The sequence below is a fragment of the Vidua macroura genome, chromosome 15 (genome assembly GCF_024509145.1).
Source record: "Vidua macroura isolate BioBank_ID:100142 chromosome 15, ASM2450914v1, whole genome shotgun sequence".
In the NCBI taxonomy this organism is placed as follows: Eukaryota; Metazoa; Chordata; class Aves; order Passeriformes; family Viduidae; genus Vidua; species Vidua macroura.
Window position 1 is genome coordinate 15,272,094 of NC_071585.1, and position 23,513 is coordinate 15,295,606.

At 45.1% G+C, this 23,513-nt stretch overlaps 2 protein-coding genes across 4 annotated transcripts; both read right to left on the reverse strand.

The window, feature by feature from the left end:
• Positions 1-2,483: 2,483 nt before the first annotated feature.
• LOC128814953 (ovomucoid-like) lies at positions 2,484-4,666 on the reverse strand. Its single transcript, XM_053991295.1, has 4 exons — positions 4,557-4,666; positions 3,690-3,712; positions 3,110-3,234; positions 2,484-2,666 (listed from the first exon to the last, which is right to left on the reverse strand). Exons 1-4 carry the CDS (start codon positions 4,609-4,611, stop codon positions 2,621-2,623), a joined length of 249 nt encoding a protein of 82 aa, XP_053847270.1. The 5' UTR covers positions 4,612-4,666; the 3' UTR covers positions 2,484-2,620.
• Positions 4,667-6,351: 1,685 nt separating this feature from the next.
• On the reverse strand, positions 6,352-20,531 carry LOC128814820 (ovomucoid-like). Of its 3 annotated transcripts, XM_053991068.1 has the most exons (10): positions 19,709-20,531; positions 18,853-19,005; positions 11,533-11,657; positions 10,566-10,585; positions 9,638-9,774; positions 9,118-9,175; positions 8,708-8,844; positions 8,106-8,166; positions 7,027-7,136; positions 6,352-6,533 (listed from the first exon to the last, which is right to left on the reverse strand). In XM_053991068.1, the coding sequence occupies exons 1-10, from the start codon at positions 19,882-19,884 to the stop codon at positions 6,488-6,490; spliced, it is 1,023 nt and encodes a 340-aa protein (XP_053847043.1). In that variant the 5' UTR covers positions 19,885-20,531; the 3' UTR covers positions 6,352-6,487. The 3 variants fall into 3 exon arrangements, with proteins under 3 accessions (XP_053847043.1, XP_053847045.1, XP_053847044.1); XM_053991070.1 differs by lacking the exons at positions 18,853-19,005; positions 19,709-20,531 and adding an exon at positions 14,914-15,034; XM_053991069.1 differs by lacking the exons at positions 18,853-19,005; positions 19,709-20,531 and having other exon boundaries at positions 11,533-12,835.
• Between the last annotated feature and the right edge of the window lie 2,982 nt (positions 20,532-23,513).

Genomic DNA, 23,513 nt, shown 5'->3' on the forward strand with positions numbered 1-23,513 from the left:
CAGGAGGAGGGAGGGCGCAAAGCGCGTCTCTCTGCGGTTCGCTGGGATGTGGAACAGCTGCAGGAGCTCCCAGCCGAGCTGCTGTTCCCAGACCTCTGCACACGGGGGCAGAGCTGGATCTTCTATGAGAGCAGAAATTCAATTTACAGCCGGCAAAGCCCCTGCTCTAAGCCGCACTCACCTATTATTTCTCCTTGTAGTTCAGCTATCTGATTGCTGCCTGAATATCTCCAGTCTTTTAAGCATAGATGATATCACAGGCAAGGGTGTCTGGAATAATTTGACTGTCTGGAAGCTGCAGGCTAACAGCATAAGGCTGAGGATCCCAATCCCTCAGTGAATCTCAGCTCTGCCTCGCTGCAATAGCTCTGACACAGCCAGCCTCCCAAAACACCCACAATTAATTCACTTTTCAAACATAATTTTATTTTTCTCCACATCAAGAAAGAATGCAGTAACAAACCATTTCTCCTGAATGAAGCCACAGAGAGAAACTGCATTAACAGAAAGGTCTAGACTGGCCTGAGGTATATTTTGGCCAGCAACAAGTCGAACAATGCACAAAAATAAAAGGAACGATATAAAATAAAGAAGAACAAAATAAGTACATGCAATGTGTTAATCAGGTTGTGGGGTAATTGAATGGCATTTCCTGAATCCAAAACATCAGATAATGACATAAAGTGCTGAGGTACTACTCAAAGAATTGTACCATAAAATACCTTGGCAGGCAGACAATGTTTCCTGCCTTGAATTTCCTGGAGGGAGAGTTAGATTAGTAATGGTGAGAGGATTTGTGCTGTTGTGGCAGGATTTTATTGAGAAGCAATAAAAAAAATTATTTCCAACGAGGTGCTCATAAAGGAGAATTCTCTTCCTCTCCATCCTAAGGAGCATCCAGGATGAGCTGCTGGGACAAGAGCCTGGGGATTCTACTGGAGTTCTGTTCTGCCTTTGGTCATTCCTGAGCAATCACAGAGGATTTATCATTTCTATTCACAGATTCCCCTTAATTGCCTGCTGGATTTTCCTGTTTAGCAGACATGCCCCTGCAAGAGGCCCTCTGAGCATCACAGGGATCTCCAGCATGATCAGGAGCTCTGCTTGTCTCCAAGGCATCGTGGCTCCTGAGGGCCATCCTCATCCTCCCTGCTGCTCAAGGAAAAAAATAACTGCTGCAGCTGGTGCTCTCCTACCCTGACTCCCACGCTCAGCAGAGAGGGAGAAGAAGGAGACTGAATGTGCCCCACACCCCCAGCACTGCCTCCCAGAACCTCAATTTATCCTGGTCCCCAGAAATCGCATCTGCCACTGAAAAGCCGTCCCACACACAGACCTCCCCCTCACAGGGGGGACATTCCAGCCCCAGGAAGGGACTTGGCACTAAATGGCTGCAGAGAGTCGTGTCTTTTGGAAATAAATTGTCTCCTTTTAGAGAGCTGCTCTCTGCAGTCTCTGGGAAGTGACACATTGTCACTTAAGATCATTAACTATTTGACTGTGAGACTTCTGCCTCTACAGCACGGGCACTGGCAGCGCCTCGCTGCTGATGAATAATAAATTAACACTGTGACTCTGAGCCCTTCCTTTCATCAGCCGAGATTTCCAGAGGCCGGAGAATCTCAAAGGATCCTCTACAAGCAACAGTCAAGGTAATTACCTTCAACCAGCAGCTAAATGATGGGTGAGGTGCCCGGATGGGCTGTGGCCGTGGTTGCCAGCATCCCCTGGACATCAGCTCTGTTAGCACTGGCTGCCCACGGGTTTCTGCAATGCCCCTCAGCAACGAACCAGCGCGGGCAGCCCAGAGAAAACACCCTGTGACATTGCTCTGGGGAGCAAAGCAGATTGCAAAAGGCCTTCTCTCACCTAGAGGTGGGTTTTCAATCCTGCTTGCGAGGTGGAGGCAGCTTGGAATGTGACCTTCCTCACGTATTCTCTTGCAGGTGTAAGAAATTGGGGATAACCCCAGAAACTGAAATAGGGACGAGCAGCTCATTGTGCCAGCAAGACCCCTTCTGTGTGCAGAACAGTGCCAGAACACCCCAATTACAAGTCTTGGGACTGTCTCTAATTATGTTTATGTTTATGTTTATGTTTATGTTTAGGTTTGCCCGGGGCCTCTTCATGCTGCCAGGCTACAAAGAGTGAGGCTGGGTGAGGCTGCAGGTATTTGACAGCAGCAGCTGGGGAGGGAGGCAGCCCCTCTCACCCAGGCAGAGAGTGTCTGTCAGATCCCCTCCAGATCCCTGGAGCACCAGGATGCATCTCCAGCCCGGGTTTTCTTTTGGAAAGCCGGATGAAGGCAGATACCCACAAAAGCTGCCCATTGCCTTTGTGGCTGGGGTTGATATTTTTGTAGATCAGAACACCATTCTCCCTGTCCCTGCAATTTGCCCACTCATTCCCACAGCCCAGGGTTGCTGCAGTGGTATAATCATGCAACATATTAGGTAAAACCAAAATGAGACTAAAGGACGACATAAATGCTGGGTCTTTTTTTTATTATCAGAGGTTTCATGATTGATAAGAGGTTTTCAAGGGTCGGGTCAAGGGTTTAGGAACATGGGGAGCATTGCCAGGGAGGGATGTTCTTTCTCAGCTGAATCCAGTCAAGAACTTAACATGCATCAAGAGACCTCAAACCAAGAACTCCACGGCTTCTCCTGCAGAGAAAGAAACCAGGACCTCAGAGACAGAACATGTGGGCTTTTACTGTTGGTCTGTCCCTCTGCACCACAGAGGGACTTCTGAACTCTATTCCACATATTTCCTTTTATTATTGACATATAAAGACAAGAAAAGTTCTTAATTTAAAAGACCAAAGAGTCTGTAGGAAACAGGCTTTGTTCGATGAGAGAAAGCTCTTTTGCAAATCACTTAAGAGGAAAACTGAGAACACTCTGTTGTCTCTTTATATCTGAAAGAAAGGAGTTCCTAGCAAACTCTCCTGCCCCCCCCCCCCAAAAAATATTACCCTTGCTGGTGAGAGAAAAAACAAATGAAATAAAAGAACTTTACTTCTCCAACCTGTCTCCAAGACTGATTAGCCAGTTTAAGCTAGGTTAATTCACCACTTAGTAGGTGAAGAGATTTATTCCATACGTACAGGAAGGCATTGCAGAACATGCATTTGTTGGGGTAGGTGACACCATCAGAGCCACAGTGAGGGACATACTCCATGGTACACATATTCCTGAGAGCCTTCTGGTTCCTGCAGTAGATGGGTGCAGCCTGTATACACAAAAAAAAAAAAAAAAAAAAAAAAAAAAAAAAAAAAAAAAGAGCTCTCAACCAAAGCTGGGTGAGAAAGGTGACATTAGGAGGCCCCACACACCCCTTGAGCTGCCCCCTAACTGCCCAGAGCAGATGCTGAGGAAAAGCCCAGGGACAGGGCAGGATGCTGTGGAGTGCTGCCTCCAGCCATGCAGAGCCTGTGTAACCACTGCAAATGATGCTGCAGTAACTTTGACAACAACTTGGACATGAACTGAATACTGCCCTACTTGTTGAAACTATCACCAGATGAAAATGGCAATTTCACTGGATAATATCTGTGGCAAATATTGCTCAGGCAGCTGGGTGCCTCAGGATTTTGAAAGGCTCCATCGTGATGTGATTAGTAAAGATTTATACAGAAACTGCTTTAAGGAAAGAAGGGATGGAGAATAGAAAAATCTGTCCCTTACCTGCAGCACATCAGTAGCTGGAACTAAAAGAAAAAAAAAAAAAAAAAAAAGAAGAAGAACAAACAAAATATGTTACAAATGCAATTCATGGATTCTGTTGAAGTCTGACAATGCATGCCCTGAATACATATCCTCCAACTCCCTGTGTGTTAGCAAATTATTCTTAGACAAAAGGAATTTCAGGCAAAATGTTGTGCCATACTGTATGTTGATTCTGCAGTATTTTTTTTTTTAATAAGAGTTACAGTCAAAATGGGAAAAGCTGTGTAAAATAAAAGAAGAGAAAGGCATTTTCCATGGTTCAAAGGATGGAACAGGACATAAACTCAAAGCAAAGTGAATTATCGAGGTAAACAGGGACATAAAGCTGGCAAGTACACAGAGGCAGCATCTTATATGCATTGCCAATATTATTTTTAAATAAGAATAGTATTTAGTGAGGGGTGAATTTATAAAGCTTCTACAGCAGTTCAGGCGCTCAAACTGCACTTCGGTTCAGGATGACTACAAAAAATGTTCACTTTCATTCAGTAAAATTATTTGTGTTTCTGCAACATTTCAGAGGTTAAATACTGGTTGTCTGAGTCTCCGGGTTGCACCACGTACATGTCACTTCTTTCATTATGCATAAACTAGCACTGAGAGTAGAGCTGTTCCCACAGTTGTTCTTACCCACTCAGTTCTGTTGCTAAAATATTACCCCATAAGTGATAGTCTCTGATGTCAAGTCTTTTCAACACTATCTTTCTAGGAGTAAATAAGTCCTTGCAGAATAGAGCTCTTTCCAGTCTGAGGATGGTTTTTTGTGGTTTTGAAGACAGCCAGCGCTTACTCCAAGGCAGAGCAGGAGGCAGTGGAGCCACTCACCTGAGATGAAGAATAGGGCCAGAGAGAGCAGAAGCAGCACCCCCGTGATCTTCATGGTGGCTGGATGAGCTGTGAGCAGCAGAGCTTGGCTTTTGCTCAGGAAACACAACCTGGATTCTGTCCTCAGGTGGCAACCACGCTTATATGTACGCCTGCACCACTGGGGGGGCGGGAGGGGGGATGTTTGTGCATGTTCATATTTGCCTTATCCACCCTTATCCTGGAGCAACATTTCCAGCCTTTTGTCTCAGTGGCAATATCAGTAAAGGTAAGCTGTGCTGTAAGCCAAGAATGGTGTTTCTTCATCAACGGGAGTCACGAGAAGTTTAGATGTGTGAGATACACCCTCTGCGTCGTTATTTTAAGTTAAATATGTGACAGTTTCCTTCTGAAGGACCATAGAAAATTCCTGCAGGCAAAAGAGCCACTGTACAAAGTGCTGTCAGATTTTCTCTGTTCACCTATCACTGCCTATTTTTGTGCAGTGCTTTTTCTCAAGAAAAACATTGAATGAAATGCTTCCGTAGCAGAAAGGTTCTCCTTTTATTTTTGTGCTTCACCCAAGTAAAACATCACTAAGTTATAGTGAAAGCAGGAAAACAATGAATCAGGAAGGCAAGCAAGAGGGTGTCCCAGACACTGAAAGGAGTCCTGGGAAATGACAAGGGATGGAGAAACTTTTATGGGACCATGCAAAAAAAAAAAAAAAAATTTAGAATTGTTGTTTCCCCTAAAAGCCATTAGCTTTGCAGTAATAGACTTTTAGTATGATGATGACAGAATGATTTGAGACCCTATCATGGACCCTAGAAAAGCTGAACCCTATCTGGAAATCACTGCTTCATCCATCTGCCCATCTCTGCATAAATCCTTTGTTTTACCACCAAAGCATTGCTTTTTGGACAACCTCCATCAAGGAGAACAAGCACCCCTCTCCCTTTGATTCCCAGAAGAAATGCATGTGGGAGATATTACATTTTAGAAGGCATGAGCCCAATTTATTTATGCCTCTCTTGTGTGGATCCAAAAAAAAAAAAAAAACAAACAAACCAAAAAAAAAACCAAAACCCAATTCAATACTCAAACAGAAGACAAAAGCAAAATAAATTTTATGCACAATACGCCAATGACAGGTCACACTCTCAAGAAACAGAAGGATACTTTGTCCTTGGGTTTTGAAACACTGCTGAAATACTCCTTGGGCTGGCAAAGAACATTGTGTAATTGAAGACTGAGAGAAGACAAGTAGGCAGGAGTAGGCACCACACCTAGGAAGGCATTAATCTCAAAACACTTGAAGGGTGTTAAAGGACGACTCTGAGATGAGAAGAATCTGGTAATAAGTCAGTTGGAGGACTTAGACAAATAGACAGAGAAAATGCACGTGTCTGAGAAATATGGGCCCACTCTCAGGAGTGCCCTTGAGAGAGCAACACTTCAGGTGAGGACAGAGCCAGGGATCAGCTCTGGGCAGTGACACCAAGTTGTGACAAGGAAAATGCACCAGGAGCACCTTAGGAGAGACCCTCCTGTGTCACCACTTCAGCCCTTTCCAAGGTCAAACATTAAAGGCTCTGAGCACTAATGCAGGGATACTGTCATTTATGTGCAAAGACACACAGCTCTGGGGTTTGAGCATCTGTATTTCATTTTCTGCCTTTTATGAGAGGGAGGGGAGCAAGATGTTCTTGTTCTATCCCAGAGCTTTGAGCACGTAACCTATTCTGCCCGGTATCATCATTCAACAAATCATGACAATGTTTCATGAGGCAACACATGAAAGAAGACAGGGAAATGTTGCTGATTTAGTTTATTGAGAAAGAAAATCAGGGGTGAGCTGAGTTCCCCAGAGGGTGAGATGAACTGAGGTGAGATCTTTATCTGGGATTTTCCAGTGGGGATCCTGTGGTGAATTCTCTTGGCACTGATACTCAGCATTTTCCAAAATGGTTTAAAGTGATAGTCCCATTGCTGTCCCTGAAAGCAAGGAGAGGAAAGAATGAATTAAACACAGAGTCCTGCCTGCTATAATCTTTTTGATGGCTCCTAGTGATGGTGTCAGATGGGATCCTGCCCCAGAGCCAAGGAACTTGCAGACTCATAATCCCATTTGCTATTTGATTATTAAGACATGTGTGAAACAATTTAACCCATTCTTAAGACTGAAAATATCTGTGGGGAAACTATAGCGGAATTTCAAAAGGAAAGGAATTTCATTTCCTTTGCAACATGCAAGAAAAATTCCATTAAGATTAAATGGTCTTCAAACCATTCACACTAACAAAGCAGCCGTAGCTTTTTTATGCTCTAATGAAAAAAATAAATGAATGCTTGACACGGTGGCTGGCATTCCCTCCTGTCCCAAATCCCTAATCAACATTATCTAGCAAACAAAAAAAGCAGTATCTGTGCAAACTTGTGCCCACAGGAGGCAACTGATATCACAAACATCACTCATATTTCTACATACACGACTGCGTTGCAGAAGACACACTTATTGTTGTATGTTGTGTTGTCAGAGCCACAGAGAGGCATGTAGTCAAGTGAGCAGACAGGTTTGGGATAGTCACTGCAGTCAACCTGTAAAAAATAAATAAGAATAAAAGAGTCTGATGTGAAGGAGTCAGTAGCACAAGGGCTTGAACCCTGAGCTAGAGCTGCAGTGCTAGTGATACCAATCTTACCAAAAGTAATTAACTTCCTTGCACATCTGATATAAACAGAGGTGTCAGTTTCTCCTATGCCAGGAGAATTTAATAATATAAAAATAGATCATAATTTCCTGTTTGAAGAGATGTATATCATAACCTGGTCATGGCATTTCCAAGCAGCAGCAGTTCACTCAGTGAAGGTGCCGTGCTCTGTGCTCCCAAGCTGGCCAGGAAATTAAATGGAAAAATACTGGTGTCTGGAGAAATGGAGTGCTGATCCTCTATAAAGGTCCACTATCCCTCCTGGAGTCTTAAAACTGGAAGAGCAGCATGTAGCTGGATACTGCAGGAGTGGGATTCTGTTTCCTGGAGAAAAGGGTGCTACATTTGCTGAGGAGCATTGTGGAGCTAAAAATGTGTCTGGGTGCAGGAAGAGGCTGAGGAATTTCATGGAGGAGAAATCTATCAAGGCTTACTAACTATACAGAAATCACACCTAGGGTAGAAGTCACTCTTCTCTACATTCTGCACTCTCACTCTGTCCTACACAATGCTCACAGCCCCTGCAGGCTCTGCACCAAGTTGCCACTGGCTAGAAGGACCATTGGGCTGACCCCAAAAGCCATTCTCTGTTCTTATCCACAGCTCTGCCCTGATGGATTATTTCTCCTACCCTTTTACTCATCCCTTCCTGAGCAGTCACCTGCTCCTTTCCTGGCATTCACATGAGTAACGTTTATTACATGTAGAGAAAGCAAAATCTCTCCCGTCCTGCAGCACAGCAGCTGTTTCACTTCTGCAGGACACTGCTGGTCTGGGGGCTGCTGCAGACACTGGCAGTGCTTCCCCTGACAGCAGCAGGACCAAACCCCAGCCCCTGATCACCCAATTCACTTACTGTGATAATTTCTTTCTTGCATTCACCATCATTCTTCTTGCCAACACTGGTTCCAGCCTCTCTGGGAAGGGAAGAGACCTGCATTAGGGAGCTCTACAAGCAACCTGTTCTGCTGAACCCCATCACACAGGAATGCTGAGCAGCCTCAGGCACAATGTATGGGATACAGGAGGCATCCAGCTTAAGTTGTGCCCATGTGGCTCCAGGGACCAGCTCAGGTGGCATCACTGCCTGCCAGAGAGCTGGTTTATAGCAAGATGTGCGGGACAGGGGTCAGGGTGGATGAGGAGACAGGTTGTGTGACAATCTCAATGCCCCCTGGGTTAGTTGTTGTCCTCTGCAAGGCAGCATCTGCCACACAGACCCTTTTAAGTTAGTTAAGAGAAGCATCCTGTCCTGTGTGAGACCCCCAGCCAGCCTTCTCTGTCTAAACGAAAGGCACAGCTTTCCTTCTAATCACAGAGGAAAAGAAGGTTTAGTCAGGAGGAAAAGAGGAGGGTCAAAGTCTAAGCACCTCACAGAAAAGGCCTTGGAAGAAGTCCTGCTATCCAAAGGAGCATTTCCAGGAGCACCAAGCCCTGGTCCCTGTGCTCAGTACTCACAGGTTCCGGGCGCAGAGCAGGCACTCGTTGTCGTAGGTGACCCAGTCGGTCCCGCAGACGGGGCTGTTGTCTCTGTTGCAGACCAGCACCACTTTGCCCTCCTCACTGGTTGTGTTGGGGTACCTGCTGCAATCCACCTGGTGAGGGAACAGACAAAGCCCTGGTGAAGGCTTTGCTTACAGCACACAAGTAGGTCTGGTGAGTGTGTGTGCCTGGCCTCGCAGGACAGCACCACAGCAGGAGAAAAGCTTTTCTGTCAGTCACCATGATGAGAGTTCACTTGGAGGTGATCAGTGCAAGATTCTGGCAGCTCATCTGTACTTTTGTTTAGGGTTTGAATTATTTCAATAAGCACCTTTGGCCACTCAGAAGCAGGACACACCCCTTGTTTTGCCCTTGGTTTAACTTACAGGGGCAACTTCCTTGCATTCTCCATCGTGGTCTTTGCTGACATTGGTTCCATATTCTCTGCAGAGGAAAAGACAAATGTTAGGAAATTCAGCAAAGATGTCTTGCTACATCCTAGGTGCTAGAATTAATACAAGGGAAAACTGACTCTTTCTCAGTCAGGCTTCTTTTATATTTGAGAAGGTAGTGCCACTCTCCCTAACCAGCTGAGTAGCTGGCAGGGATGTAAAACCCTGGGAAGCTTTAGGACCATTTTGGGCAGCCTCGAGCAGAGCATCTCTATCCTTTTGCTGTGATGAGATGTGCTCTCAGAGCCATCACCTGGCTACTCCTTGAGACAGAGAAGGAAAAAAACTGAATAAATTACAGCAGCAAAAGAAAGACACGGTGACCAAAGCTCTGCCTGAGCGCTGTGCCGTGATAGCCAAGCTCATTTTGAAGGAATTGGTGCTGCCAGGAGCTCTGAGCTGTGCTGCCTGGGGTCCCCATGCTGTCCCCATGCTGTCCCCACGCAGAACATACGCGTTGTAGGCACAGAGCAGGCACTCGTTGCCGTAGGTGACGCCGTCGGATCCGCAGATGGGGCTGACGGCCTCGCTGCAGACCAGCACCTCTTTGCCCTCCTCGTTTGTGGTGTTGGGATATGTACTGCAGTCCACCTGCCAGAGGAATCACAGCAACAGGCTGAGAAGACCTGCGACGTTCACAGCTCTCATTTTGTGTGGGACACTGAGCTGGTACAACCAGTCCTCACTGTCACAGCACAAATTTCTGCCGCGGGTCCATCAGGTAACTGGTGAATCCTTCCTGCAGAGATGTTCCCAGAGAGCAGGAGAAGAGGAGGAGGAGGAGGGAAGAGCTAAAACCACGCATCCCCTTGGATGGGATAAACCAGTGCTGGTCTCTCATGCTCACTTGACGTGATTTTATAAAGGCTCTCCATTGGTCCCTGGTTCTTCTATTCTTGTGGCCCCTCTATTGTATTTCTGGTTTTACTTTTTCATTCTTAATAAACATTGATCATGGTTTTTTTCAGAGGACCAAGACTAATGAGCTGCAGGGAAACTGCAGAGTATTTTAGCTCAGAGTATTTTAGTCTTTCAGTAGGTTGCCCTCAGGTAGGTTCTGATACCATTCTATTGCTTCCATTTAGAACCAGCTATATATTTCCAGCTTAAAGCTTAGACCAGTCTAAAGTGCTGAAAAATTAATTAATCCAAAAACATTGTATCATTAGTACTAAAACGTTAACATACAGCATAGATGTACAGCCAAGGGCAGTATAATTTAATGTTTTACACTGTAGAATCTGATTACAGTGACCCAAGTGTCACACTTAGATGTAAAACAGCTGAGTACCTACAGGCTGGAGGTTTTTCCCATTCCTTTGGTTATGTCTTTATCAGGCCACATACTTGAGAAAGGTGACAGAAAGAAATCTTCCACTTACCTCAATCCCAATGGCAGTATCTGGAAAAGAAAAGAGAGGTATAAAGTATGAACAAAAGCCAATATGATAAGACCTCTGTTGAAGCTGGAAATATGGATGTAAAATTCCTGTGCACAGGACCAAGCTGAATGATTTCCAGTGATTGTTTTTTGAACTAAATAAACTATGTATGATTTTTTTTTTCTTTATGTTGATAAGTATAATAGCATTGCTTATTGCTGGCTGTGATGAAACACCTTTATGAATAGCTTTGTTCTGAGACATGTAGATTTATTAATTGAAAACAAAAGAGCTTTTCCTTCGTTATCTTTTTACATATCCGTTTTGACCCTAAAGCGCTGCTGTTGTGTATCTGAAAATACACCTGAATCAACAGAGACAAATGCAAATAGTCACCTGCAGGATAAGCAAATACACACAGCATCTGTTGACAGAAATATGGATTTGAAAGAAGGCGAGTGTGAAAAAAATATCTTTGGCTTTGTAATTTCATCAGTTGTGAATATGCAGTAAGAACATCAGAGTCTGGCTTGTTTTCATCTCTTGCTGTTCCATTAGCAGAAAGAGCATTGCAGGAAATTTGCCAGGGTCTTGCAGAGAACTTGCTTGTGCCATTATAATATTTTCCTTACTAGTTACTGGAGGTCTGACCCCCTTCTCATGGCCTTATTTCAAGTATTCATCCATTTTGCTGTAATTGTACAAGTCTAAGCAGTGTAATGGTGTGAGAACATCAGTGTACAAAGTGTAAAAGCAGTAACAGAACTCCACTTGCTGTTACTTATATTTATGACAAACAATCAGCTAAAGCAGCGAGCCATTGAGGACTATCCTGAAATACACTCCTGCAACCTGCACGATGCCAACCGAGGCAGCAGAGCCCTCTGAAGGAGGTTTTCTCTCTTGGAATCCTCTGTCTTATCCTTTTGAAGACAGCCAGGCCTCAGACACCTGGAGAGTCACTCACCTGGGACGCAGCAAAGCGCGAAGGAGAGGAGCACCAAAAGCCCTGCCGTGGTCATGGTGGAGGTGTCTGGAGTCTGCAGGCTGCCTGCTCCCACTCTGCTCACGAGATGGTCCCTCCAGAGCTGGCTGCAAATATATACAAATGCAATGTCTAAACTGTTCAACTGTAACATAAAACAACCTGCAGAATCTGTCACCAGCACAATGAGGCCGGTAATATTTATGGAGGTCTTGACTTTTCGGGTAATGGTCTGCATCTGCTAGGCAATTGATTTTGGCTGGACACCTGGTTAATAGATCAAGACAAGTATTGCAAGTTCTGAGTGGTCAAAAGCAAACAAACAGCCTTTTGGACAAAAGAAACCTCTTTGGGATTCTAGTAGAAATGTAAGGAGCACAAAATATTGAGGGGAGTAAAGAGTAGGCCGCTGATTTGTCTCTTGTTGCAGAGATTTGTTCTCTGTTTGCAGAACAACATCTCTCATCAGGGAGCAGCTTAGGCAGGATGCAGTCCCACCCTGCCTGCAGACCAGGCTGAGTCTCTGCTTTCCTTTCTGGTTTTGGGTGGGTTTTTCTCCCCAAATTCCCAGATAATCACTTCTAGGTACAAACACAGGTCAGGTGTGGCTTTGCCATCAGCAGCACCAGTCAAGCTTCATCAGACAAGTCTGGCAGGACTGTGTCCAACCTGTGAATCCAAAGGTTTTTAGCACTAGTTTGAGTAAAGCCAAGGCTTTGACAGTTTCACTGCCTGGGTATAGAAGAGCTCAGTAGAAGACTTGAAAGCAGGTTAAAAATCTGTCAAATGCCACTAAAAATGTCACTTGAACCTTAGCAACAGGGAGCACTTATTTACAGACCCAGTCCCAGTCAAACACACGGATTCAGAGTGTTCAGCCAAGCCATCTGAAGAACAAAAGACGCTGAAGGTTTGGGAACCTATTTACATTGCACCAGCTACGCCTGAAAGTACAGTAGGTCCTTTCCTCTTGCAGATATTTTGGAAAATGAGACTTAAAATATAGAATCTGTCCCCATTTCCCTGTCTGTCTCACACCACCAGCCTTTGTGTCATCTACAAATTGCTCCTGCCTAGGAGCAGGGCTGAATCTCTGCTCTTTTAGTAGCTGTAATTTTGCAGGAGTGGGTTCTGCCTGTAAACTGTTCCTCACCCCTTTCACAGGTTCAAAATGGCAAGAGTACTGGGGGGTTTTTGGGGGGTCATTGGAGCTGAGCATTGTGCTCAGGGTAGACTTCAGAACTATGGGAGGTGCAGAGCAAAAGATGCTTTACAGGGACTGCCTTTAACAAACCAGGCACCGCCCATTAGACAAATGAAATTCATCTGAAATCACTGCAATTCACCCCAAGCAAGTGTGTTGCTGTCTGATCCACCACAGTAGTCTAAAGGGTATATTTTGATCCTTACATGGATATATTGGATAGTGCATGGAATCATCTCTCCTGGCACGCCCAGAAGGCCACAGCATGGCTGTGTGGATATGCAGGTCACATTTTCACATCCAAGAGATGAGATTCTTCACAGGGAGAAGCATTGAAATAATTATGCTGCTGTGATTGTTTCTATAAATTACAGGGAGCATGCATGAATATTTCAGACAGATTTGGCACATCTTCAGGATATATTGCCCTGATGTGTCTTGTGAACAGCATCTCTGGAAGCCAAACACTTTTCCCTGAGCATATGCAGGAGTTACTGGAGCTGCTCCCTACATGTCACAGTTGCTGCTTTTACCTGTGCAGGCTCTGCAGAGTTGGAGGGGGCTACATCTTTCTGGGTTAAATATGGACTTTGCCACTGCCTCCTCCAGCCAAGACCTCTCCAAACCATCCTCACCAGCCTTTGCAGCCCCAGCCCTGGACAGTGCTGTCCTTTGGGCAAGACCAACCTCTCCTGATGAGAGGAGAGCAGCTCCCTGCCAAAGTCTGGCACGTGTTACACCAGAGAAAAATTTTCCACTTCAACTCCTGGGTTCAGCACTAGGTCTGGCACTGGCCCCCGGCAACTCAGATTTTCTCTGACCACCACAATGCCTGTTGGATGTCCAGCAGATCCTTTCTTTCTCTCTCTCACCTACAGACACTTCAGGGAGGCTCAAGTCTGCAACAATTAAATGGTGACTGGGGGACACCTGAGCCCCTCAGGTACCCCCTAGCCAAGCTACAAAAGTGACACCCAGAAATCCCCAGGTTTCAGACACTTCACAGCCTGCAGCCATTCAGCATCCATAGCCTCCCCACCCAGGGCTGCAGCTCCAGATTATCCCACCCCTGATAGCAGCGTGGAAAAATGCCACAGCTGGCTAAGCTCGTGCTGCAGGACAGGTCGCTCAGGCCTTAGCTACGCCTGCAAGAACAGTTAGAAAGAGGATTTGGTTTGCAATCCTGCCACTGATCTGCTGTAATCCACTTCATTATGGTCTTCTAATCCTCAAAGTCAGATGCAGCATATGGCTAATGGCCATTTGGCTAAAGGAAAATCCTCTGTGTGCAGCAGCCAGCACGAGGGCAGAGATCCTACAAGAGAGCTGGAGATGGACTTTGGACAAGAGCTATGAAGTGATAGGACAAGGGGGAATGGAAAGGCTTTAAGCAGAAAGAGGGTAGGCTTAGATTAAGTATTAGGGAGAAATTCCTTAGTGGGAGGTCCTGGCACAGGGTGCCCAGAGGAGCTGTGGCTGCCCCATCCCTGGAAGTGTCCAAGGCCAGGTTGGGCAGGGATTGGAGCAACCTGGGACACTGGAAGGTGTCCCTGCCTATGGCAGAGGAGTTGGACCAAAATTATCTTTAAGGTCTCTTCCAAACCCCAAAATTCTATGATTCTTTAATCTGCAGGTAAGCAAAGGCAGTGCCACACCTCAGGGTGCTGCCTGTTATGGTTCTGAGCCATACAGACCATAAGGTCTGTATGCTGACAGCAGGGCAGGATTATACAACATCCTCTCTGACTTACTCATTTCTTGTTTTGCATTTCCCATTACAGTTTTTTTTCAGTATCGATTTCATATTCTCTGAAAGAATCAAAACCGAGGTTGAAGAATTTTCTTAGTAGATATGCAACATCTCAGCATAAATAACACATTGATAAATAAATAGCAAATCATTTAATACACTTTTCTAAACACTCCTGGGGTTTGTCACATTATTTAATTAACAAATAACTGCTGTAAAAGTGGGAAATACCGATCAGTTGCAGCTCTTTCATGAAAATGCCTCGGATCTCTCCAAAATGCCTGCCAAACACAATTCAGGCTGCAGTTTTCTTCTCTGGCTTTCTTTTGGTCACAGTGTGGCCAAAAACTGCACTGAGCCACATGCCTGGAGAAACCAGTACAGCACAAATGGAAGCTCTGCCTCTTACCTGGTGCTTGAAGGCCTCATTTGAACTGAGCAATAAAGCAAACAAAGTCGCTGATATGATTAAAAACATCTCACTATCAAAACATATCCATGTGTTTAAGAACTTATTAAATACAACTTGATCCAGGTAATGCCAGTGGATGTTTTCCTGAACTAATAAGACCATGGGCAGAACTTTGTACCCTGCAGGTGAAGGCTAACATGGTTTGACATTACTTATGCAATGAATTAAATGTATTTGGCCCCACTACAAGGGCAGATGTTGACACATGGGAATGAGTCCAGCAGAGGCAAGCAGGTTACCCAGGGACAGGGGCACAGGGCATTCCAGGAAACCTGAAGGAGCTGGGCTTCATCCTGGAGAACAGATGGCTATTGGGATCACATTGCTGTCTGCAGCTCCCTGATGGGGTTCGAGATAAGGCAGAACCAGTCTTCTCTAAGCTGTATGGCAAAAGGATTAATTTCTGAATGAATGTGAGGAGTTATTCCTTGTCATGAGGATGATCAAGCACAGAAAGCAGAGAGGCCATGCATGTCCTTCCTCGGTGCAATTGAAAACCCAAATGAAAAAGAAAGGCCCTGGGCACACTGACCTGCCTTTGACTTTGCCCTTGCTTTGATCAAGGCTTGAGTCACAGACCTCTGGAGAGCTCTTACAACTTGAATTATTTTATTTATATTGTACTTATAGAATTCTTTCTCCTATAAATAGTTGTTATTAATTTAAAAAATCATATTTCTCTATGACCCAGGAGAGTCTTCTCAGAATTTTCCTCCAGCCTTTACTAAAGGGTCACAGGTAAGCTCTACAAAGAGCTCCCAGAATGTTTTTACAGGGGGTGACCAGTAACATGTACAACAGAAAGAGTGGATTGTAATCATTCTTAAAATAAAACCACATAATAAACCATCCAAATTTTAACATTATTAGCTCTCAATGATTTCAAAGTCTCCTCACTTCTGCATGAGCCCAGCACTTTGCCACCACAACCCTTCTCCAGAAGAGCATCAGCATATGAATTTCAAGAAAAGTTATCTGCACCACAGAGGTACCAAAATTATCATCTACTTCCCTGCTGTGCTGCAGCCTGGACCAGACGTGGGTGTCAGCAGGAGCAGCAGCTCTGAGGACACATCTCCATCCTTCACCTCCCAGCTCGTGCTCTGCTCCAGCTCTGAGAAGTTTCTGGGTGATAAGGATGTCAGGTCAAGGCTCCATCGCAGAAGGCAGGAGTAACTCATGAGGAAGCAGGACAATGCCACAATGAACATCAGAAAAAGGAGGCAGCAACCAACACAATTTGGCTGGACACTGAGCCAGGTTATTGCTCTTTGAGGTGAATGTACCGCAGGGAAGGTGGGCTGGAGGTAACACAGAGGTGTTAACCTGCAGCTGATCAGAGGAACAGGAAATCATTGGTTTAATCAGTTTCCCTAACACTTCAGTGATCTCAGCTCTGCATCACTGAGCACTCATCTCATCTTTGCCACAGCCCAAGCAGGAGCAATGAGGAGGTGGCTGCAGGGAAGCGGCAGCTGACCTGGGATTGACACCATTCATGGCTGCCTGGCAGGACAGAGTCAATCAGGCAACTTCACTGCTAGGGCTGGGAAAGTCTCCTTCAGGAGAAAATCTTCCAAAGGTAGAAGAACAAATAATAAAATTCAATAGATTCTTATCTGCAATGAGACATTATTTATAGCTCAACGCACAGTTAAAATAGAACGAATAAGCATGTTCAGCTATGAAGGCAAATTGCTTTGAGGTTATATAAACCAGGGGAATAGTTGAACACATTTTCAAACTACCAGTCATGTAGCAGCACTCACATCTCCAGAATAGCACACAGCAGGGGGACTGTGGCTGTGTCCCTCGGATTTCAGGCAGCTCTGTGACCCACCAAGGAGTGTCACTGCCGAGAGAGGCAGAGAGGCAGAAGTAAGATATTTTAACTGACTGACAGGCAGGGCTGGGAAAAGTGATCTAGTGTGGTTGGGATGAGCACTTGCTGCACATTGAGCAGCAGAGAGGAAAGTGAAGGCCTCAAGGAAGATGGTTTGATCCCTGGACAGCTGCATTGCAGAGTTTGTTTACAGAGGGATAACCGTCCCGGATGTGACTGCAGCACAAAATCTGTGGCCAGGCTGGCTGGGGAGCCAGGTTATTGTCTCACATGAAGCACAGGGATCATCTCTTCACACTGAGCTGCCAAGTCTCATTAATTTATCATGGGGACATGCCTCCAGCGCTCACTCCCCTCAGTTCTGTTTTGTAAGATTGACAGATATGTCTATAGATCACAAAGTGTTCTTGACAAGAGGGTAATTAACCTTCAATGTTTACATCTCCTTCCTCTTGGTAAGTAACACACAGTTTGGGGATTTGGGCAGGTCTGGCTGTAAATGAGTTACAGTTTCCTTTCATGCTCTTGATCAGAGTCCAGAAGGAGTGACTTTCCTAAGCTCTACATGGAGCAGTAGGTAACCAAGGGAGAATTTCCCTGGGTAAATGGCCAAAGCCTTAGACTCAGGGCTTTTGGACCAGCACCATGTCTGCAATCATCCATAAGTCTGTAACTGAGCCCTTTGGGTCCAGGTCTGGGATTTGCTTCATGTGAGCTCAGAACAGGGTGGGCTGAGGCTCTGCCCAGCTTGGGGGAACCAGGGGGGAAGAAGTTTATATACAGACAGTCACATGTAGCAGAGGAATTGTTGTAAAGGGGGAGGTTTAGATAAACATTTCAAGGGTATGTCCCCCTGCACAAATCCCACGTGGGAGGAAGCAATCAGGAGGGCCACTGTTACCTGCAGGCATCACTCTGCCCCAAGAAAAATCAGGGGATCACATCCCCATGCAAAATCTTTTTTTTCCATGTGAAACCACAGGATGATGCAGAACAGAAGCAAGCAGAGCACCAAACAAAAACATGCCCCCAGGTCTCACCTTATCAACCAACAAACCAGCAAAAATGCATATAAGGAATAATGTTTGGAAAAGACAAGTGAAGGTGCTTGCTTTCCTGTGTGGGAATAAAACGAGGAGCCCCAGGGATATGGGATAAATGAGGGTTTGGTATTTAAGAATGATCTTGTAAATAAAGCAGCAACAAGAGAGAGGTGCAATAGGCTCAGAATGAAAATTCACTGCTCTTCCTGGTGGGAACAGCAGGGAGGAGAGGGTGAGAGGCAGGATATATCACGGTGCTATAGCTTCAGCACTTGGCTGGGAGAGGCTGAACTGGATGGAAAGAATTTCTATAGCTGAAGGACTATTGGCATCATAACCACTGAACACATCTTCATTATTAACATCAAAACAAAGGGCAACAATGTCATTTATTCTGCAGAGCTGAGCTTTAATGAGACCACTGGCTGACTCTTTGCATCTGGACATGGGTGAAACACAGTTGGTGCTGACAGAAGGACACAGGATGCCCAATTACAGGATTTTACTGTTTTACAGTAAAACTGAGGTAGACAGCAGGAATTCTACCCTCTCTGAACTATTGCAGTAGCAAAGTAACCCAAAATAACCAGGTATTTACTTAGTAAGTTATATATGCATGACAACTGCTGTATTATATATCATCATAGGGTTCCTACATCCCATGGTTCGGGCACTGCCCCATTTGCAATCTGACAAAACATTCTTATCTCAGGAGAACTGAATGCACTGATCTCTGCAAAGGCTTTGTGTGCCTCCTTTTCTGGTCTTGAAACGTGTTATTCTGCACTTTCCTGCTGCTGTCAGTGGAGGTTGTTTGTGAATGCTTCTATAGCAAAGAAATATTTCTCCTACTTGTCTCATATTTTGCATCATTTTGCACTCCTTCCCTTCCTACTTTGGAATGAAGCCTGTGGAGAACAGCAATATTAGAAAGCTCGTGTTAAATCACTGCCAAATAAAATGTCAACAGAAGGTATATGCATCACTTACGTCCAATCCTGCGCTGCCTGCTCAGCATCCGGCTGACACCGTTTGGGATGCTGCCACAGAGAGCAATGGGAGTTCAGGCTGCTTCTTCCTTTGCCTTCCTTCTTAGTCACCGGGAGGACTGCTGTTCCCAAGGCCCTGAGTGCCCCACGTTCTCTGGGGAAGGGAAAGTCTGCCATTAGAGACTCAGTATGACCATTTTCCCAAAGGGACATGAGTGCTGGAAATATATATAAAACTCCCAAATGAGGCAAGTGATGGAGAGTTCACCCGAGTTAACCACCAACAATGAAGTGGTTTTACTGTCTCTGACTATTATAAACCTATCAGTCAACAAACCTCTGCCATCTGAATGTGCTGCATCATTTGAATTTCCACCCCAGATACTTTCTTCAGCTTTTTTTTTTTTTTTCCTCAGCTAAATCTTCATGATTTACCCCCAAGCACAAACAGCAAGTGGAGATGGAGAAAAGGAGGATAAATTGGAAAAGCACAGGGAGAGGCCAGGGGCTAGGGAACTGTCACTCAGAAGGCATGTTCCTTCCATCGGAATGACACTTTATAGGCACAGATCCCACATTCACTGGTGTAAGTGGAACCATCTGTGCCACGGATCTGCTCCAGCACTTGGTCAGGGGGCCCTGACTGGCCATCCTCAGCAATGGCCCTGGGGCATGGGCTGCAGCCCAGCTCTAAAGGGAATGCGAGAAAGAGCTCAAAGCAATACATCCAAACATTCCTCAGCCTTCAGGGGGCTTGAACAAAATTAATGTTTTACTTCTACGCATGAAAAGCAGGCAGGAAGCAGCACACTCATTCTTTGCAGTTTCATGTTATGTTTAAAATCACGGGGCCTCACCTCAGCTGGTGAAAATGTGGAAACCCCTCCTGGGCTGTGTGGATGTCTGCCAGCTGGAGACAGGCTCCTTCCACTGCTGCTCTCTGCTTTTTTGCCTCTCTACTCGTTGATCCACGGAGAGCATGCAACCAGAGCCCAGGGCATGGCAAAGAATCAAATAAAACTGTATCAAACATTAAATTACAGCAAGAGAATGAGTATGTCTGAGTGTGAACATATTGATGGATGAAATGGGTGCATAACAGGGCTATATATTTCTTTATAACACAGAGGTCCAAGGAACTTTTTTAAGTTCCTAAACTATTTTCTTTGCCAACTTTCAGTTAAATAGGATGGTGCAATTGATACAATGAGTTTGAATAATTATTTCTGGATTTTTTTTTTGTTTGAGGAACATATGGTTATAAAAATGCTTTTAAAATAGTTTAAATATTCTTCTGAAATGAATATTTAAAAATCAGTGGGATGAGCCTTGTCACTCTCCAGCATCCCTCAAGAGAGTGACAGAGTGTCTGAGCCCATCCACATGCCTCACTAACAAATGCAGCACATGAAAAAATAGCTAAACCAAGGCAAATTATCAGCAGACATAATTTTGAAAGGCACAGATTTTCAGATAACGGGTTTGAAGCAAGTTTAGGTACAGCCACGCTCAAGGAAAAGTTGTGGGGCTTTTTTTTTCAAGTTGCAGATGTGTGAGTGCTGATAAAAGATGAAAAAAAAAAATTCCCAGCTCAATATGAAAGGACTCAGTATTGTTTTCTACATTCCACTTATCAATCAAAATTTAAATGATTCACCTCATTCTTCCCCCTCTTTGTGTTGCAAGAAAAATGACTGTAGACTCAGAAAACATTGATAACACTATAAAGATAAGTCAGACAAACACGGAAAGAGAGAGGACATTTATATTTTTAAAACACAGCCTCTGTGATATGTTCTGGTACATTTACAGGTCACAGATCCTGAGGCTGGATCGTCATCAGTGTGAAACACATCAAAGTTGGTCCAGTCCTGGCAGCTCCATCCCCTGCCCAGAGCTGTGGCTGCCAGGCAGCGTCTGGAGAGGCACCAGCTGCATTTCAGATGCCTCATGCTGCAGCCATAGCAGGCTCTGCAAAGTCTTTTTTTTTTTCCTTCACTTCATCCTTGACTGAGGCTATAAGGCCACTTCTGGTCATGGCAAGAGTGCAAAAATAAAGAGTCCACCAAAGCAGGACTAAGTCCGAGCTTGCATCTGATCCTTTCAGTGCTCCTTTCCAGGTTAAAAGCCAAGCTTTCCCAGCATGACTGTGGAATGGTTTTTGAGACAAACCTGAGTATTTTGAAGCTGCTCAGGCAGCTCAAGGTGAGTAAGAAAGCCCCGGTGCTCTGCAGCATCCTGCACCTGGGCAGGGATGGAGCAGCAGGCTGAGCAGCACTAAAGCATCTGTCACCCACACAGCGATGGCTGCTGTTTGCAGTTTTGCAAGCACTAAGCTCCTAATGTGATTGGGGATTTCTTGACTGGGGAGGATGGACCAGGTGCCCTCCAGGGGTGCCTTCCAACTTTAACTATTCTGTCACCTCTTTCTGTTTCCCACCACAGTAACATCCACCCATCCAGCCATTCCTCTGTCTGTGCCCAAGCAGGCACCCAGCTCAGTCCACTGTGCCTTGACACCACCTTTCAAGTCTCTTAGTGGCACATGAAACCTGGTATTGTTCTACCTCTCTCCTAAGCCACAAAACGTCAATATTCCCTCTGGAACGTGCTTGTCTTTGCCTCATCATAGAATTGTTTAGGTTGGAAAAGACCTCTAAGATCATCAAGTCCAAGCATTACCATTGCCAAGGCCACCACTAAACCATGTCCTGAAGCACCACATCTATGCATCTTTTAAATCTCTCTAGGGTCAGTGACTCAATCACTTCCCTGAGCAGCCTCTTCCAGTGCTTGACAACCCTTTCCATGAATAAATTTTTCCTAACATCTGATCTAAAGCTCCCCTGGTGCAACTTGAGGCTATTTCCAATACAAAGCAGAAAAAAAAATCATCTAAGTAACATACACTCAGTAAGTAACCGTGGAACAGCTGAAAAACAACTCCAAGGCACAGAAAACCATGCTGTCCCTGAGAAGGCTGCCCTATTTTTATAGTTATATTGCTTCATAAAACATCCCCTGAGCCTGGGGGATATTTAAACTCCAATGTCAGGCTTTTCCCATTTCCTGGCCCAGTTTTAGTGATTTTTTTCTGTTATATACTTCAACATGAAACCCACTGTTGAGTCCTGTGTGGAAACCTCTGTCCTCTAACCCCTTTGGCTGCTTCCTTGGATGGTTCTGACCTAATCTCAACTTCGTGCCTCCTTGAATTCTTGTTTGCCTTTGGTGTCACCAGACAATGAGCTCCACAGAGGAGGCTTTAGCTGTGCCAAGATAATGCCATTGAGTTGGCTCTTGACAGCTTTACTGCAAAGGCTTGCAAAAGCCAGCGGTCAGAGCACAGTCCAAGTGAAAGGCTGCCAAAGTCCACAAGAAAAAAAAAATATCCAGGTCTTATCCCTCAGGATAACCAAGTAACACTTAAACAAGAGTAAAACAGCATGTTCTGCAAAAACACCTGAGCAGAAAATGGCAAAAAGGTTATATAAACCAAAAGAACGTTTACTTTAGGACACAGACCTAAGAAAAGTACAATAAGCCATTGTTAGTTACAAATCATCCTGAAAATGGACACTAATGGCACAGAGGTACTGTGGCCTCATTCCCTGGAACAATACCCCCAGTACCTCCAAATCAGGAACATTTGCCTTCAGCCTATTCTTCTAGCCCAACAATTCAAAAAGTGACTTTCCAAACTGATCCAAATAATTGTGTTATTCTCTGGTGAGCTACAATGGGACATTGAATCAGGGAGGCACTAACTGTAGCCCAGAAGAATCCCTGAAATATTAGACTTGCAATAGCTTTGGTGACCTCGTGTGGAGGCAACGGCTCAGCCAACAGATGAAGGACAGCCCCAAGGTCCCCCTGCCTCCCTGCCACCCATACAGACCACCACAATGACAATAATTATATCACCAGGTCCTGAGCAACTTGGCCTCAAAAAAGTAGGCAAAATGACGATCAGGCAGATTTTTTTTTCCTATGACTTATTATATATTTGGTTAAAACTGGTCACAAATGAACCTCTGCATCTTTTTCCTTCCCAAATGACTTTAGAAAACAGCTCAGTGATGCACCAGGGCTGTCCCCCACCTCAGGGGTGATCACTGCCCACCAGCCCTGGAGATATTCTGTTGCATTAATTTATTAAGATGTTTCATGAATGGACACTTCTACTGCCTGTCACCCTGAATGGAGCTCAAGATTCCCCTCCTGTAGATTACGTCCTTAAACTGCACTGACATTGTGGACAAATTCAGTGGAGGCAGGCTGGGATCCTCTTTCCTGGCAGCAGCAGCTGTCTTTGCAATGGGAGAGGCTCCACAGGCAGTGGGAATGAGGACAGGGCACCTCTTGCCCAGGCAGCCAACTTCTCTTTCTAGCCCAAGTGAAAAAGTGCTCTTCTCAAGAGCAAATCACCACCTACATCCTTGGCATTTCCCTGTGGAGGAGGTGGACCATGCTCTGGAGGTCAATGTCTCCTTGCACTGACTGTAGAGAGGGACTCTGTGGTCAGGTCATACAGAGATATCATGGTTTGAGAAGATTAACACTGACAACAAGACTGAGGAGTAAGGAAAGGACTGAGAGCTCCAAGGGGAGCCCAGGTCCTCATCAGAGCAGGGCTGGGACTGACACATGGCCAGAAAATTC